The 15903-nt window shown below is 37.2% G+C and overlaps 1 protein-coding gene across 2 annotated transcripts; it reads left to right on the top strand.

The window, feature by feature from the left end:
- Nucleotides 1-11171, top strand: LOC127442561 (arf-GAP domain and FG repeat-containing protein 1-like). Of its 2 annotated transcripts, XM_051700688.1 has the most exons (12): nucleotides 1-314; nucleotides 3531-3624; nucleotides 3709-3824; nucleotides 3983-4127; nucleotides 4279-4435; nucleotides 4763-4879; nucleotides 5086-5227; nucleotides 8344-8423; nucleotides 8516-8611; nucleotides 8713-8865; nucleotides 9133-9221; nucleotides 10312-11171. In XM_051700688.1, the coding sequence occupies exons 1-12, from the start codon at nucleotides 148-150 to the stop codon at nucleotides 10369-10371; spliced, it is 1416 nt and encodes a 471-aa protein (XP_051556648.1). In that variant the 5' UTR covers nucleotides 1-147; the 3' UTR covers nucleotides 10372-11171. The 2 variants fall into 2 exon arrangements, with proteins under 2 accessions (XP_051556648.1, XP_051556649.1); XM_051700689.1 differs by lacking the exon at nucleotides 4763-4879.
- The last annotated feature ends 4732 nt before the right edge of the window (nucleotides 11172-15903 follow it).

The raw sequence follows: 15903 nt of genomic DNA, 5'->3' as shown, positions 1-15903 counted from the left end.
GTGCAGCGAGGAACAGGACGTTTATGGCTATTCCTGGCAGTCCTATGTGGAGCGGTTTTCCAGTGCTGCCGGGCGTGTTTATGCACTAGATTAACCAACAACTAACAGCTCTACCTGCCCTAGAGTCGACTGATTTATTATTTAGAGATGGCTGCGAGTGCCAAGCGAAAACAGGAGGAGAAACACCTGAAGATGCTTCGGGAGATGACCAGCCTGCCTCCCAATAGGAAATGCTTTGATTGCGACCAGCGCGGCCCGACCTACGCCAACATGACAGTGGGCTCGTTTGTGTGTACCACTTGTTCCGGAATACTGTAAGTGTATAAACACAGGGCCCTCGCACAGATGGTAGATGAAGCTGTTGTTTTTCCCCATGTAGCGAGAATCTGTACGGACAGACGCTTAATAACCCCTCCCATCTGAGAGATCATCTGCAGAATCTGTCCCAGCTGCCTCTCTAACATCATAACATCAGCATTCACAAAAATAGGACAAGATTCAGAGCCAGAACAGCCGAACCTCATGCTCCCATTTAAATATATCAGTGTGGGATCGGTGCGGGTTTGCAATGTTTTCGTTATCCTTTATGTCTAGTTGAGGGCTGTTTTAAGTTTGTGTTCATAAAAGTTCTTTATCAAACTGTGGCACACCCATGTTCAAACATTACAACTGTTTATGCATACTAGATTATGCAAAATGCAAGGCTGGTAGAACAGTCAGGTATAATATACCTCTCTTGTCTCTGCAGAATAGAATAGAATATTTCTATTTGTATTGCACTTCTCACTATAGAGGTCGACTGATAGTGGATTTTTCCGTACTATAATGGGCACAGACACAGAGACTACAAGAGACCAGATGCAGTTTATTATGAAACCAGAATCCCAATAATAACCTAAACTAGGGGTGGAGGATATGACAAAAATCTTATATCACGATTTGACTAATTTGATATCACTATATACACACTGGCAGCCAAAAGTTTGGAATAATGTACAGATTTTACTCTTATGGAAATAAATTGGTACTTTTATTCACCAAAGTGGCATTCAGCTGATCACAATGTATAGTCAGGACATTAATAATGTGAAAAATTACTAGTACAATTTGAAACTTCTTAAACTACTTCAAAGGGTTCTCATCAAAAAAAATCCTCCATGTGCGGCAATGACAGCTTTGCAGATCCTTGGCATTCTAGCTGTCACTTTGTCCAGATACTCAGGTGACATTTCACCCCACGCTTCCTGTAGCACTTGCCATAGATGTGGCTGTCTTGTCGGGCACTTCTCACGCACCTTACAGTCTAGCTGATTCCACAAAAGCTCAATGGGGTTAAGATCCATAACACTCTTTTCCAATTATCTGTTGTCCAATGTCTGTGTTTCTTTGCCCACTCTAACATTTTCTTTTTGTTTTTCTGTTTCAAAAGTGGCTTTTTCTTTGCAGTTCTTCCCATAAGGCCTGCACCCCTGAGTCTTCTCTCTACTGTTGTACATGAAACTAGTGTTGAGCGAGTAGAATTCAATGAAGCTGTCAGCTGAGGACATGTGAGGCATCTATTTCTCAAATTAGAGACTCTGATGTACTTATCCTCTTGTTTAGTTGTACATCTGGCCTTCCACATCAATTTCTGTCCTTGTTAGAGCCAGTTGTCCTTTGTCTTTGAAGACTGTAGTGTACACCTTTGTATGAAATCTTCAGTTTTTTGACAATTTCAAGCATTGTATAGGCTTCATTCCTCAAAACAATGTTTGACTGATGAGTTGCTAGAGAAAGCTGTTTCTTTTTTGCCATTTCTGACCTAATATTGACCGTAAGACATGCCAGTATATTGCATACTGTGGCAAATCACAAACAAACACAAAGTTCATTTAATGAACCAAATATTTTTCAACAGTGTTTGATATAATGTTAAGTGATTTTTTTAGTATCAAATCAGCAATTTAGCATGATTACTCAAGGATAAGGTGTAGGAGTGATGGCTGCTGGAAATGGAGCCTGTCTAGATTTGATTAAAAATGACTTTTTTCAAATAGTGATGGTGCTGTTTTTTACATCAGTAATGTCCTGACATTACTTTGTGATCAGTTGAACGCCACTTTGGTGAATTAAAGTACCAATTTCCTTCCGAAACAGCAAAATCTGTACATTATTCCAAACTTTTGGCCACCAGTGTATATGTGTGATATATATATATATATATATATATAGATATATATTAGTATATATCATGATTTAGTCAATTTTGTTGGTAAATCAATAAAAATTTGTTAATATATTAAATAACTATATTGTACTGACTATTTTTGGATAATTCAGTCAGGAAATTAAATACTTAAAAATACAATGTATTATATAATTTTGTCTTTATTTGGAATTTGACAATAGTCCAAGTAAAAAAAAAAAAGAAAAACACTCAGCTTGGTTTTCTATCATTCTTACCAATTACTATATTGATAAATATCAAATTTTTCCAGATTTCAGTCTGTGTTGTTGACCAATATTATTATTATTATAAACATTCCTCAAGAAGCTCAAGATCTTCCCAAAGCAATGCAACAAAGAAAATAATGCATAAGTAAAAAATAAAATAAAATAAAAAATCCAACAAAAAGAAACAATTCATGCAGAAAATAAATGATAAAAAAATATAAACACTTGTTGTAAAAAAAATTATTACCGAATTAATGTGGAGCGCATATTTTGGCTTTCATAATATTCTTTTGCATGCTTCATTTGAGGAGATAAAACAAATTGCTTGCATTACGAGTGATTATCGTTGTGGGACATAGTTTGCAGATTACATTTTTTTGCTCTGTGTCGGCTTTTGTAAACCTACACCACAGATGTCACCCCAGTTTTAATAAAAAGCTCCTCTTTTAACTTTTCTTGACTTGTTTGGAAGTCATCCCATTATGTGGAGATGCAACGCGAATTGTCCCGCTCTGCACTTTACTGTAAATATCGGCAATGCTGGACTCGCATGCGTTTGCATGCTCCATTAAAGAATGAAATATAACAGAACAAAAAAAAAGCTTTTATTGAGCCCGTTTACATGCACACCAATACACTGATAACTCCCAAAAATCAGCTTATTTAAAAAATCCGACAAAGAAAAACTGTGAAGAGGCATGCGTACAACACTTGGGCGCATTGGATCAGCCAGGAAGAACGCCGGTAAAGTTGTTTACATGCAAGGTATCGTGACATCGGGGTAAAGGGCGTCAACTGGTTTATTCTTACGCCATTTTTGACTTTACATTGATAAAGGAAAGCCATTTAATGCGTTTACATGATCACACACATTGTCGGTTTATTAAGCACGCTGTAAGTGTGCATGTAAACGTGCTCATTGCCTCACGACAGGGACAGTGGACATTGTTGTAGGTATTATAATATAATAAAGGAACATTCACATGGAACATAATTTAATTTGTCTATACAGTGACCATTCTGTGTTTACTTTAGTTATGATTAAACTGCCTCATCTTTCAGAGACAATGTAACATATGCTGTTATTTGTGTTTCAGACGAGGACTCAACCCTCCACACAGAGTGAAGTCCATCTCAATGACAACTTTCACCCAACAGGAAATCGAGTTCTTACAAAAACACAGCAATGAGGTACTCCTTTAATAGGGGCTCACCACAACATATGAACATATTGAGGTCTCTCTCTCTTAAATAGTGTCTTTTTTGTGTATTCAGGTCTGCAAACACATCTGGCTTGGGTTGTATGATGATAAGACTTCTGTGATCCCAGACTTCCGTGAACCCCAGAAAGTCAAAGAGTTTCTACAGGAGAAATATGAGAAGAAAAGATGGTAAGGAAGAGTTTGCAGTCAGGTCCAACTTCTTTTTCCTCAGTGTGTTTCTGTGTTGCATGCTGTTTTGCTTTGAGTGATCTTTTGACTTTTGAGATCAGAATTTCAGCAGACAATTGTTGTTTCTGTAGTGTTTTTATTGTTACTGTCATTTTCAGGTACGTTCCCCCAGAGCAGGCCAAGGTGATAGCCTCAGTTCAGGCCTCAATATCTGGTTCATCTGCTAGCAGTACCAGTAGTACCCCAGAGGTTCTTCCTGCGCCCCTCAAAACCCTGCATCTCACCAAGACTCCATCTAATCAGGTAACTTTGCACCAAGGTCTTCTACAACCAGATCTATGTTTTGCTTTCTTTTGGTATCTCAAAACTGTTAGTTCTCACTAATACCAGGTTGTGCCTCAGTTTTCTGCATTTATGTTTCTCTTGATTCCTTATCCTGTTTTTTCTCTCTAAGTCCCCAGTGACAAGTCGTATTCAGGCCCAGTCTGCTGGCCAGGAGAAGAAGTTTGACCTCTTGTCTGATTTGGGTGGAGATATTTTTGCTGCCCCTACAACTCAAACTGCCAGCTCTTCAAACTTTGCTAATTTTGCACATTTTAACAGGCCATCAGGTAATTTGGCTGAATAAGTGCTAAAACTAATATGTTAGAACAGACCCAGTGACCCCTCATCCAGACTCATAACAGATCATGAATGTACTACATTTATAAATATATTTTACAATATAAATAGAACATTTTAATATTTTTAAAGACAATCCTGTATGTGGACCCCCTGGTTTTAGAGATATGTGTGCTTGATCACTGTCAGTCAGCCTTTAACTCTCACTATTGTGTTTTTGTTCACCTTATTTTATGTCAGCACCATGATTTCAGACTTTAATTTTCCTCATCAGTCATGTTCATTAACAAACTTTGTTCACCCTATGCTATCTTTAGCACAAAGTAATTCCACTACAGACTTTGCCAACTTTGATACTTTTGGAAACACCAGTGTACCTTCACATTTTGGCACATCACCCCCCTCAAAGCCTTCCATTCAGCAACCCCCTACAGGTACCATACTCTGCCCCATGAGGCCATCCATTGTGTGTTTGTTCCGTCACCCTCATGTTTCCATTTCCTGTCATTTGTCATATTTTATTTATATCATGTGTTTATATAAAACAGACATTGTTATTACTGTTACTGATCAATTTAGAAAGGTTTTGCTTTTGTTAATGCAATAAGTCAGGAATAATTGTATTTGTTTGGGGATTCAGGAGGAGGCATATCAGTTCCTCCACTACCTGGTATGGCTCCTGCCCCACCTCAGAGCGGTTTATCAAGGGAGGACCGTTACGCTGCCCTGGCTGAGCTTGACAGTGCTTTCAGTTCCTCGGTCTCAGGTGGAGGTCCTCAAGGGTGAGCAATCACTTTATTCTACATACAGTACAGAGATCTGCTGTCAGGCTGTGGAGTACTCCAGAATGAGAATAAACAATAACTGCATATTGATAAAATGTAAATACATGGCTCAAACCAGCCTTTCAAAATAGATTTTTTAGAAGCTGTCAAGGCAGCCAATTACACATTGTCCTAATTGACTAGAAAAAAGTTAACTTGGACATTAACGGATATCCACCATTTGAAGTTCTGACGACATTTCAGCTACATGCATACTTCCAAAAATCCATAACAAAGGTATTGCCAAATACCTTATAAATCAGTTTTATAATTTGATAACTTCAAATATTGTAAGCACAAAAACTTGAAATGTATCAACTAGGGCTGTGAAATTTAACACGTTAACTTCTGCTAAGTAATTTAATTTGACTGTTTAACGTGTTAAAAAAAAAAAAAAAACTAAAGCTGTATTTTTTTTATTTCCTAAAACTTCACTAATGTTTTTCCTCACTTCCTGTGCAGGGTTCATACTTGAAAGTTTGGAAAATGCTTGATGTTTGAAATATGTTTACATTTAAATATGTTCCTTGAAAATGCTTGATTTTCTTCTTGTTATAAAAGGTAAAAAAATATTTCTAATTTGAAATCGATATGTCAATCGTTGTGTGTGTGTGTGCGCCATCTTGTGAGCACACCTGTGCCTCTCCGCATCTTGTTTTGATGTGGCATGTCTGAGAACATATACCTGCATGTTCTGCTTCAGTGCCTGTTTCAATGACAGATGGTATGAAGAGACATAAAATACGGCTATACCGAGGGGAGATCACCAACAAGGAATTCACTTCTAGCACAAAATACATTTTTTCACTTATCAGTCCTCGTTGGCCATTCTAAAGGTTTAAGCCGAGACAAAGATTTGTCGAACCTTGAATTTACTTTATAAAATTACAATCAATATGTAAAGTCGCATGGATACTTATCAGTAGGGCAGAAAGTTAACAAGTGTGATATGTTCAGTTTACCCCCAAAAGGCTGCAATTTAATGAAATAAATGTACTGTACATATAGTCTGCATACACATGGTTTAAGGCACACCAGGCTCTGTGATTTCAGGTGTCTCACAGCGGCTTGCAAAAAGTTAACATCCCATGTAAACTCCATCTATCTCAGGAGTGTTCTGAGTTTGATTCGCTTTTACTCCGTGGTGCGTTTTGCTTCTAACGTGCATTGAGAATGCGAAGTGCTATGAGAACTTTATTCTCACGTAATTCCAGTCATTCTTGTAATAACAAAACATTTGTCTTAAGATGATTATTTTACATCTTCTCCTTTAGTTAACTTCACTTTGTAAGATGTAAATTGATATATAATACTATTTATGGCATTATTTTTGAAAACATCTTAACTATACAACATTTTTCACAAATGCCTTAAACTCTTGCACAGTATTGCTGTATATTTATTTTCTTGTTTTAAATTTGCAGATACACAGTTTTGCTGATAAGTTACATGTGTGCACTTGCCTGGCAGTAAATTTATAATTTTCTTAGCTATTATAACAGCTACAGATTTAAAACTTCAGCAAACTAAATTTCAGCATTCAATTTCAGAATCAGAATGAGCTTTACTGCCAAGTATGCTTCCACATACAAGGAATTTTTCTTGGCGACTGAAGCTTCCACTGCACAAACAATACAACAAGACAGAGATAATATTAATTTTAAAAAGCTAATAGAATATATAAGTATATATAGAATCAGAATGAGCTTTGCCAAGTATGCTTACACACACACACACACAAGGAATTTGTCATGGTGACAGAAGCTTCCAGTGCAAGAGAATGCAACGTATATACATACATACAAACATATACATTTAAACATATAGTGACATAAAAATTATAATAAAAAAATAAGATACAGCAGATAAAAGAGAAATATACAATAGAGCAATAATGTTGTTAGAATATTTTATATACAGATATGCAGTTATGTGCAGGTGGTGTAGTGTATTTTAGAGGTAGGATATGTTAAAGAATATAAATGAAATATGGATATAAGTAGGAATGGATGGATTGAACATTGCACATGGTTGTATTGACCAAAGGAAAGTATTTGGGGGCCGTTTTAACTGTTCATGAGGTGGATGGCCTGAGGGAAAAAACTGTTCCTGTGCCTGGCTGTTCTGGTGCTCAGTGCTCTGTAGCGCTGGCCAGAGGGCAACAGTTTGAAAAGGAAGTGTGCTGGGTGAATGGGGTCATGAATAATTTTACCAGCACTTTTCATCACTCTGGGTGTGTACAGTTCTAGCAGGATGGGTAGGGGAGCACCAATAAACCTCTCAGCACTCCGAACGAGTCTTCTGATGTATGACTTGGTTGCTGAACCAAACCAGACAGTTATAGATGTGCAGATGACAAACTCAATGACTGCTGAGTAGAACTGGATTAGCAGCGCTTGTGGCGGGTTGAACTTCCTCAACTGGCGAAGGAAGTACAACCTCTGCTGGGCCTTTTTCACAATGGAGTCAATGTGGGTCTCCCACTTCAGGTTTTTTCCCAATTTGTTTTGTATCTGTATGTATAGTGTCTAATAATGCATTGGCAATGTACACTTAAGCTTGTCTTGCCATTAAAGCTTGATATGAATTGAATCTGCTCATTTGATCCTATTATTAAAGTCCACTGGAAAATGAGAGAAGATTTTGCCCAACTTTTAATTACGGCCTGTCAACTGATGTTCTTGTATCAAAGATTAGAAAATGTGTCTAATTAACATATTACAATATTTTTATATTTAAATTAAAATAAATTATGACTAACACATTTCTTGTAAGTTCTTTGAGACAACATATTTTTTATGATTATATTTTAATGTTCATTTTAAAGTATGATGTGCCATGATTAATCGCGTTAATTCACAGAAAACTGTGCGATTCGTTAAAAAATGTTTGGCGATTCTCAGCCCTGGTATCAACTGGTGACCCATGTTTCTGATAATGTAAATGTTCAGAATCCCAATCTAGATGATATCAAATATACCAAGTTCCCTGTGCCAGACTGAAATTGCTTTTTAGCTTTTAATCTTTATCTGTGTGCATCTCTTTGTGTGTGCATTCATTACTTGTGAATTCAGAAATGTGTTTGGAGCTGTGCCAGGATCTGCTCAACATCCAACTCAGCCAGGACTACCAAACATGCAACAGGGATTTGCAGGTGAAAGTCACAGCACTTTTAAGTGTATTTCATTTAGTTGTTTTACTTAGTTTTTACACAAATTGACTCAACACATTTTTTTAACTGTCCAGCTGCTCCTTCCACAAACCCATTTGTAGCTGCTGGGATGGTTCATGAGCCAGTGTCAACAAATCCTTTCCAAACCAATGGAAGAGCTTCAGCCACAGGTAAAATCTAGCCATCAGATCAGCATGCTCGCTATGTGTCGGTCCATTTAAGGAATGAGTAGATGCTACTCCTACTCTGGTCTCCCTTTTATTTACACCAGCCTCATTTGGCACTGGCTCCATGAGCATGCCAGCTGGCTTTGGGAACACAACAAGTTACTGCCTGCCAACCAGTTTTAGTGGGACTTTCCAGCAGCAATTCCCTGGCCAAGGTCCCTTTCCCCCACCTGCAGCCTACCACCAACAGCCCAATGGTATGTGTGACTACATTGTGTTTTTGTGAGTGTACGGTGGCCCAAAACCCCAGTGTCTTATGCCTTTCTTTTATGCATAATTTTAAGTCATGTGAAAGGCTTTGAGTGTGTTTATCAACTCTTGTGCTTTATGCTTTGATGTGACTTTTGGTGTTGTATGTGTTGGAGTAGCAGGTTCAGTGTTTTTTGGCAATGTGATCAAAATTCAATGCCTGTTAATATAACACACCAGCTCTATGGCCTTGTTTCTTATATGGCCCTTTTCAGGTGGTTTTCCTGCCTATGGACAGGCCAAACCTATGGGCACCTATGGTCAGGCAGTCACAGCGCCTGGGATCTCTAGCAACCCATTCATGGTAAGCAAGCCATTGGCTTGAAACTAAATATCAATTATGGATGTTAAAGATATGCATCCATTGCTTTGTCCATAGTTAAACTTAATTTGATTTTGAAGTGTGTAGTTTGTGTGCCACTAGCATCACCAAATGCAATTACAGATAGTCCAGCCCCAAACTCAAGCCATTGGATGAGCCAGATGTTGCTGTGTCTGGATGCTTAGACAATCAGAGCAATGTTGGCTTGTTTTGAGTTATTTCTGCATATTAAACTTTTCAACTCTGCGGACCCATCGGCAGGTCAAAAAGGTGGTGCTATGTTGTGAAAAAAGTTTATGCTTAAAATTTTCGAGTCTCTGAATACATAAGTCAGGCATATGTGGTATCGTTTGAATGCTTAAAATCTGAACTTTTCATAGATAACTATCAATTATGAATTTAGATGTCCAGAACAAAATATGCGGTCCAGCAGGAAAAGCATGCTAAACAAATCATCAGAAAAATTGTATCCATTGTTGGTGATAAAAAAAATAAAATCACTGCAAAGGGGAGGATCTCAGCTGTCTAATGATACCTAGATTGAGATTCCTGTCCACTCAGAGGCCAAGATATTAGATGAAACAAGGGGGGTGGTGCATGAACTAAAAATTAGAGTGAATGGGGGTTCTAAAAAAAGAAAATAATTTTTTTTAATTTTTTTTTAATTGGCAATTAGGCCACAGTATGTGTAAATTGTGAGCTTTTAAATTTGAGTGTGAGAAATTGCAGGCGGCAGCCCAAAAATGCCCCAGAGTTGAAGAAGTTAATAGAATAAGTATTTTCACAATGAAAAAATGACACACTTCAGTTAATTACTTTTTATGTTGGTGTAATTTTGCAAACATTAGCCAAATGGAACAATAATGAATGTCACATTCCAGTTGTCTTATTGCATTCTCAACTCTTCTTATTAAATTACTTTTAATTTAACTGAATTGCCTTGTAATGGTTGGTAACAGTACTTCTAATATGTCCTTAATTGGAGAGGTTGCTGGGTGGCAAGAATTACGCATGAAACCATTAATAATTAATAACCTGTGCTGATTTGCCTTAACATTTGTCTTCATTTCAGGGTGGAGGCCCAGCAGGACCGTACCCCACAGGAGGTTCCTCTACCAACCCCTTTCTCTAGAGCGCTTTTGACACCACATCTTGGCAGCGTCATGCACACATTCCGCATCACCAATGCTCTAAAACATTGTCTTTAAGAATCTGAAAGTGTTCAGATTTTGTATTCACTGCACTGAGTCTTCGACATTTCTAGAGAAAGAGCTATGGATCTGCAGATGCTAGGCTTCCTCACCCATCTGGCAAAAATTGTTGGAACTGAAGCAAAAGTCCACGATTGTCCTTCCTCATATATGCCTTTGATTCAATAAGTAATGTTTTATGCCTAGAAAGTAGGTTCCTCGTGCATATCAGCATTTGTTATTCTTTTAAAAAACATGTTATTCACAAAGAGAAACTGTGACAGAATGGCAGAACAAAATGGTGTCAAGGGATGCTGTGATTAGCTGTCCAAACAACCAAGTTTGTCCTTAGCACCTGCTCAAGCAGAAATGTTTCATTCTGTAAGGGTGAAAACACTTTGTAAGGAATATACACCACTAACCACCTCAAGGAGGTAAGGAAAACATGGTTTGGATTTAAACCTGACACCTATTGTAAGGGCAGATGATCTCCGCACAAGCAATTATGTAGATAAAGCAGGTGTCTACAGCACAAAACGAGTTGATGTAAGTGGTAGAGAACGCTTTTCTATAATCTGCCTTCGGGTTCTATAGGCGCACCTTGGAAAATGGCAGGTCTGACCTGCAGTGTTGTCCATCAATGGATTTTTGACCACATCAAAATTACCATGACAGGTATACAAGTTAATGTGTACATATATAAATATATGTATAAAATATTAAATGATTTTTAACTACTGTGTTACATGTGTTTGTTTGTGTGTTTTTTCACATAATCGAGTGAGTCATGCAAGGGTTTTTAGTTGTCTATAAATTAAGGATAATATTTGGTCCATTTAAACAATTGGTGGACGAACAATATTAACTATCCAGTTTAGTTAGCAGAATGTTAATATTTCCCACCTAACAATATACACCGATCAGCCACAACATTAAAACCACCTGCCTAATATCGTGTAGGCTCCCCTCGTGCTGCCAAAACAGCTCTGACCTGTCAAGGCATGGACTCCACAAGATCTCTGAAGGTGTCCCGTGGTATCTGGCACCAAGATGTTAGCAGCAGATCCTTTAAGTCCTGTAAGTTGTGAGGTGGGGCCTCCATGGATCGGACTTGTTGGTCCAGCACATCCCATAGATGCTCAATCGGATTGAGATCTGGGTAATCTGGAGGCCAAGTCAACACTCTTTGTCATGTTCCTAAAACCATTCCCAAACAATTTTTGCAGTGTGGCAGGGCGCATTATCCTGCTGAAAGAGGCCACTACCATCAGGGAATACCATTGCCATGAAGGGGTGTACCTGGTCTGCAACAATCTTTAGGTAGGTGGTACATGTCAAAGTAACATCCACATGAATGCCAGGACCCATGGTTTCCCAGCAGAACATTGCCAAGAGCATCACACTGCCTCCGCCGGCCTGCCTTCTTCCCATAGTGCATCCTGCTGCCATCTCTTCCCCAGGTAAATGATGCAGACACACCCAGCCGTTCACACGATCTAAAAGAAAACTTGATTCATCAGGTCACCTTCTTCCACTGCTCCATGGTCCAGTTCTGATGCTCACATGCCTATTGTAGGCGCTTTCGGCGGTGGACAGGGGTCAGCATGGGCACTCTGACCGGTCTGCGTCTACAGAGCCCCATACACAGCAAGCTGTGATGCCCTGTGTGTCCTGAAACCTTTCTATCATGACCAGCATTAAGTTTTTCAGTAATTTGTGCTACAGTAGCTCTTCTGTGGGATTGGACCAGACGGACTAGCCTTCGCTCCCCACGCGCATCAATGAGCCTTGGGCACCCATGATGACCCTGTCTCCGGTTCACCGGTTGTCCTTCCTTGGACCACTTTTGGTAGGTACTAACCACTGCATACAGGATTGGGGAGTAACGAAATACATGTAATGGGAATACGTATCTAAAATACAAAATATAAGTAACTGTATTCCACTACAGTTACAATTTAAATAATTGGTAATTAGAATACAGTTACATTAAAAAAGTATTTTGATTACTGAAGAGATTACTTTGCATTTTATTGTCATTTGTTTCATTTAATATTTAGTCCTTTCAGATGGAAAACATTTATACATATAAATGATGCGATCTAAAGTGCATTTGAACAGCAGTGAAACACATTCTATGATGTGTTACATTCATACGAGCAGACAGAGAAGTAAGTTTGGAGCAGAAGAAATAGAAATATACCTTGTGTAAATTGTCAGCTTTACGCTAAGCTAAAATGCTATTTCAAGCCATTTTACATGCACATTTTTTTATTGTTTTCCTGTAAAAATATCTAAAAATCCTTAAAACAAGATCAATTACATTGATCTTGTTTTAGAAACAACACTGCATAAGATATTTCGGTTTTTCAGAGAATGTATTTTTAACGTGTAATTTGTCTTACTGTACTGGCAGAGTTTTTATAGTCAAAACGTGAAAAAATCTACCAGTGCTGAAGAAGTAATCCAAATTATTTAGAATACGTTACTGACTTTGAGTAATCTAACGGAATATGTTACAAATTACATTTTACAGCATGTAATCTGTAGTGGAATACATTTCAAAAGTAACCCTCCCAACCCTGACTGCATGCCGGGAACACCCTACAAGATCTACCGTTTTGGAGATGCTCTGAGCCAGTTGTCTAGCATCACAATTTGGCCCTTGTCAAAGTCGCTCAGATCCTTACAATTGCCCATTTTTCCTGCTTCCAACACATGAAATTCAAGAACTGACTGTTCACTTGCTGCCTAATATATTCCACCCCTTGACAGGTGCCATTGTAATGAGACAATAAATGTTATTCACTTCACCTGTCAGTGGTTTTAATGTTGTGGCAGATCAGTGTATGTATTATGTATTGTAACTTAAAGTTTTCAAGTAGGAACATAAAAGGGAGAAAACATCTGTGACACTATAAAATCAAAACAGATTCATCATACCTATTGGAGCATATATAAACAGATGGTGCAAACTAACCAATTTAATAACCACAAGCTGAATGACACCTAACTATTGTCTTTAGTGCTTATCAATTACTGGGAGCCCTTCTAATATTTGTATGTACAGCCATTAATGTGGTAACACTTTACAATAAGGGTCTATTTGTAAATATTAGTTAATGCATTAGGAATCATGAACTAACAATGAACAATATATTCTTTTACAGCATTTATTAATCTTAGTTAGTTAAAGGGATAGTTCACCCAAAAATGAAATTCATCATTTACTCACCTTCATGCCATCCCAGATGTGTATGACTTTTTCTTCTGCTAAACACAAATGAAGATTTTTAGAAGAATATTTCAGCTATGTAGGTCCATACAATGCAAGTGAATGGTGGCCAGAACTTTGAAGCTCCAAAATTCACATAAAGGCAGCCTAAAAGTAATCCATAAAACTTCAGTGGTTTAATCCATGTCTTCAGAAGAAACAGATAAATATTTAAGTCCTTTTTTACGATAAATCTCAACTTTCATGTGATTTGCATTCTTTGTGCCTATCGCCACCTACTGGGCAGGGAGGAGAATTTATAGTAAATAAATATTGATCTGTTTCTCACCCACACCTGTCACATCACTTCAGAAGACATGGATTTAACCACTGGAGTCTTATGGATTATGTTTATGCCTCATTTATGAGAAATTTGATTACCATTCACTTGCATTGTGAGGACCAACAGAGCTGAGATATTCTTCTAAAACTCTTTTGTGTTCAGCAGAAGAAAGTCATATATGTCTGGGATGACATGAGGGTGATTAAATGATGAGAGAATTTTCATTTTTGGGTGAACTATCCCTTTAATAAAAATACATTTGTTCATTGTTAGTTCATAGTGGATTAACTAATGTTAACATACAACTTTTGATTTAAAAAATGTGTTACTAGGCCTGTATGTTGAAATTAACATAAAGATTAATGAATGCTGTAAAAGTATTGTTAATTTTTTGTTCACGTTAACTCATGTTAAAAAATGGAACCTTATTGTAAAGTCTTACCATTAATGTTCTTTAGTAGCAAAAAGGCTTTCCATAATTAAAGCATTTATCTAGCTTTAGAAGTAATTAGAAGAAACACTAATCCAAGGAATTTGTTGTTAAATCAGGTACAGTTCTGCTAGATGTTTTCCCCTTTTGCATTACATGAAAAAGCATAAAATAATGTAATGCAAGCATACAGTGTATAATTTGGTCATTTCCATTCCATTCTACTTTTATCACAATGTGATACCTACATATGTGTGAGGTCATGCTATGTAATTTTCTGTATACATTTCAATGTATTGCTGCTTCATTTGTCACATGTAAAATAACCAAGATCATTATTGATGTGGAGGATTGTTTTCAAAGACTGTTTAAATAAGTATTATGGACTCTTGCTCTGACAGAAATAAAATAATTGTGATACCATACACCTGGTGGTTACTAAAATGTGTTGCCACTACATCATACATTAACTAACAGGCAACTTGTCTTGTCATATTTTAATAAAATGTACTGGTAAGCAAAGAGTAGTCCAGAGACCTAAGAGAAACACACTAACACTAACTGACTAGAACATATGCTCGTGAGAGCGCTGTGACTCTGGTCCCGCCCTGATAGTAAAATGAAGCGTAATTGGTTGAAGATAGAACACGCTACGATTGGTCCGAATAATGTTGCCGTTATCTGATTGGCTTGAGTAGAAGATGGGTGGAGTCCATCTATTTGTGGATTGCCTACAGCTCTCCTACAACTAAGAAATGTTTCAGAATTCACAAAGGCAAGCGATCCACAAATGAATGCTGGACAGAGTTGTGTTTGTGAGTTAAAACATATATTTGTAAAAAAAAAAAATAATAATAATAATTTGCAAATCTCATTTTTTATTTGTGAATTCACTTTATTTTTCTGAAACTCCTTACATATATTTGTACATCTTATTCTTTTTATTTGTGAATTCATTCATTTTTGCCAAACTCCTTACATTTATGTGTGAACCATTTTTTTTATTTGTTAATCTCTTTCAATATAATGCTCCATTTCCTTTAAAAAAAATATATATATAAGGCAGTTTTTTTTTTTTTTTTTTTTTTTTTTTTTTTTTGCAGGGAACAACATTTGTGAATGTGAAATTTTGCCAGTAAAAAAAATAAATAAGGGTTATCTTATAAACATGACTATGTTTGTTTTTATGATTCTACAGGAGACCAAACAATATGTTTCCACAATAAGACAAACTGATCATCAATATACACTAAAATCACATACAAGGCCTTACAAATGGGCACTGCCAAAACAAATGAACCACAGTTACAAGTTCTTGTCTGTTGCATACAAACTTCAGGACATATTGCACCAAAAACTTTGCAAAGTCCCCTGATGTTACGGGGGTATTATAATGAGTCAAAAACTCATAAGTGAAAAGAAAGCCATTTAAATTAAATAACTGATCACCAATAACCACTTTTGATATCTGTACTGCGCGTTTCCTT

Source organism: Myxocyprinus asiaticus, chromosome 6 (assembly GCF_019703515.2).
Source record: "Myxocyprinus asiaticus isolate MX2 ecotype Aquarium Trade chromosome 6, UBuf_Myxa_2, whole genome shotgun sequence".
In the NCBI taxonomy this organism is placed as follows: Eukaryota; Metazoa; Chordata; class Actinopteri; order Cypriniformes; family Catostomidae; genus Myxocyprinus; species Myxocyprinus asiaticus.
The sequence above is the reverse complement of the archived record's forward strand: the minus strand, read 5'-3'. Positions and strand labels throughout refer to the sequence as shown.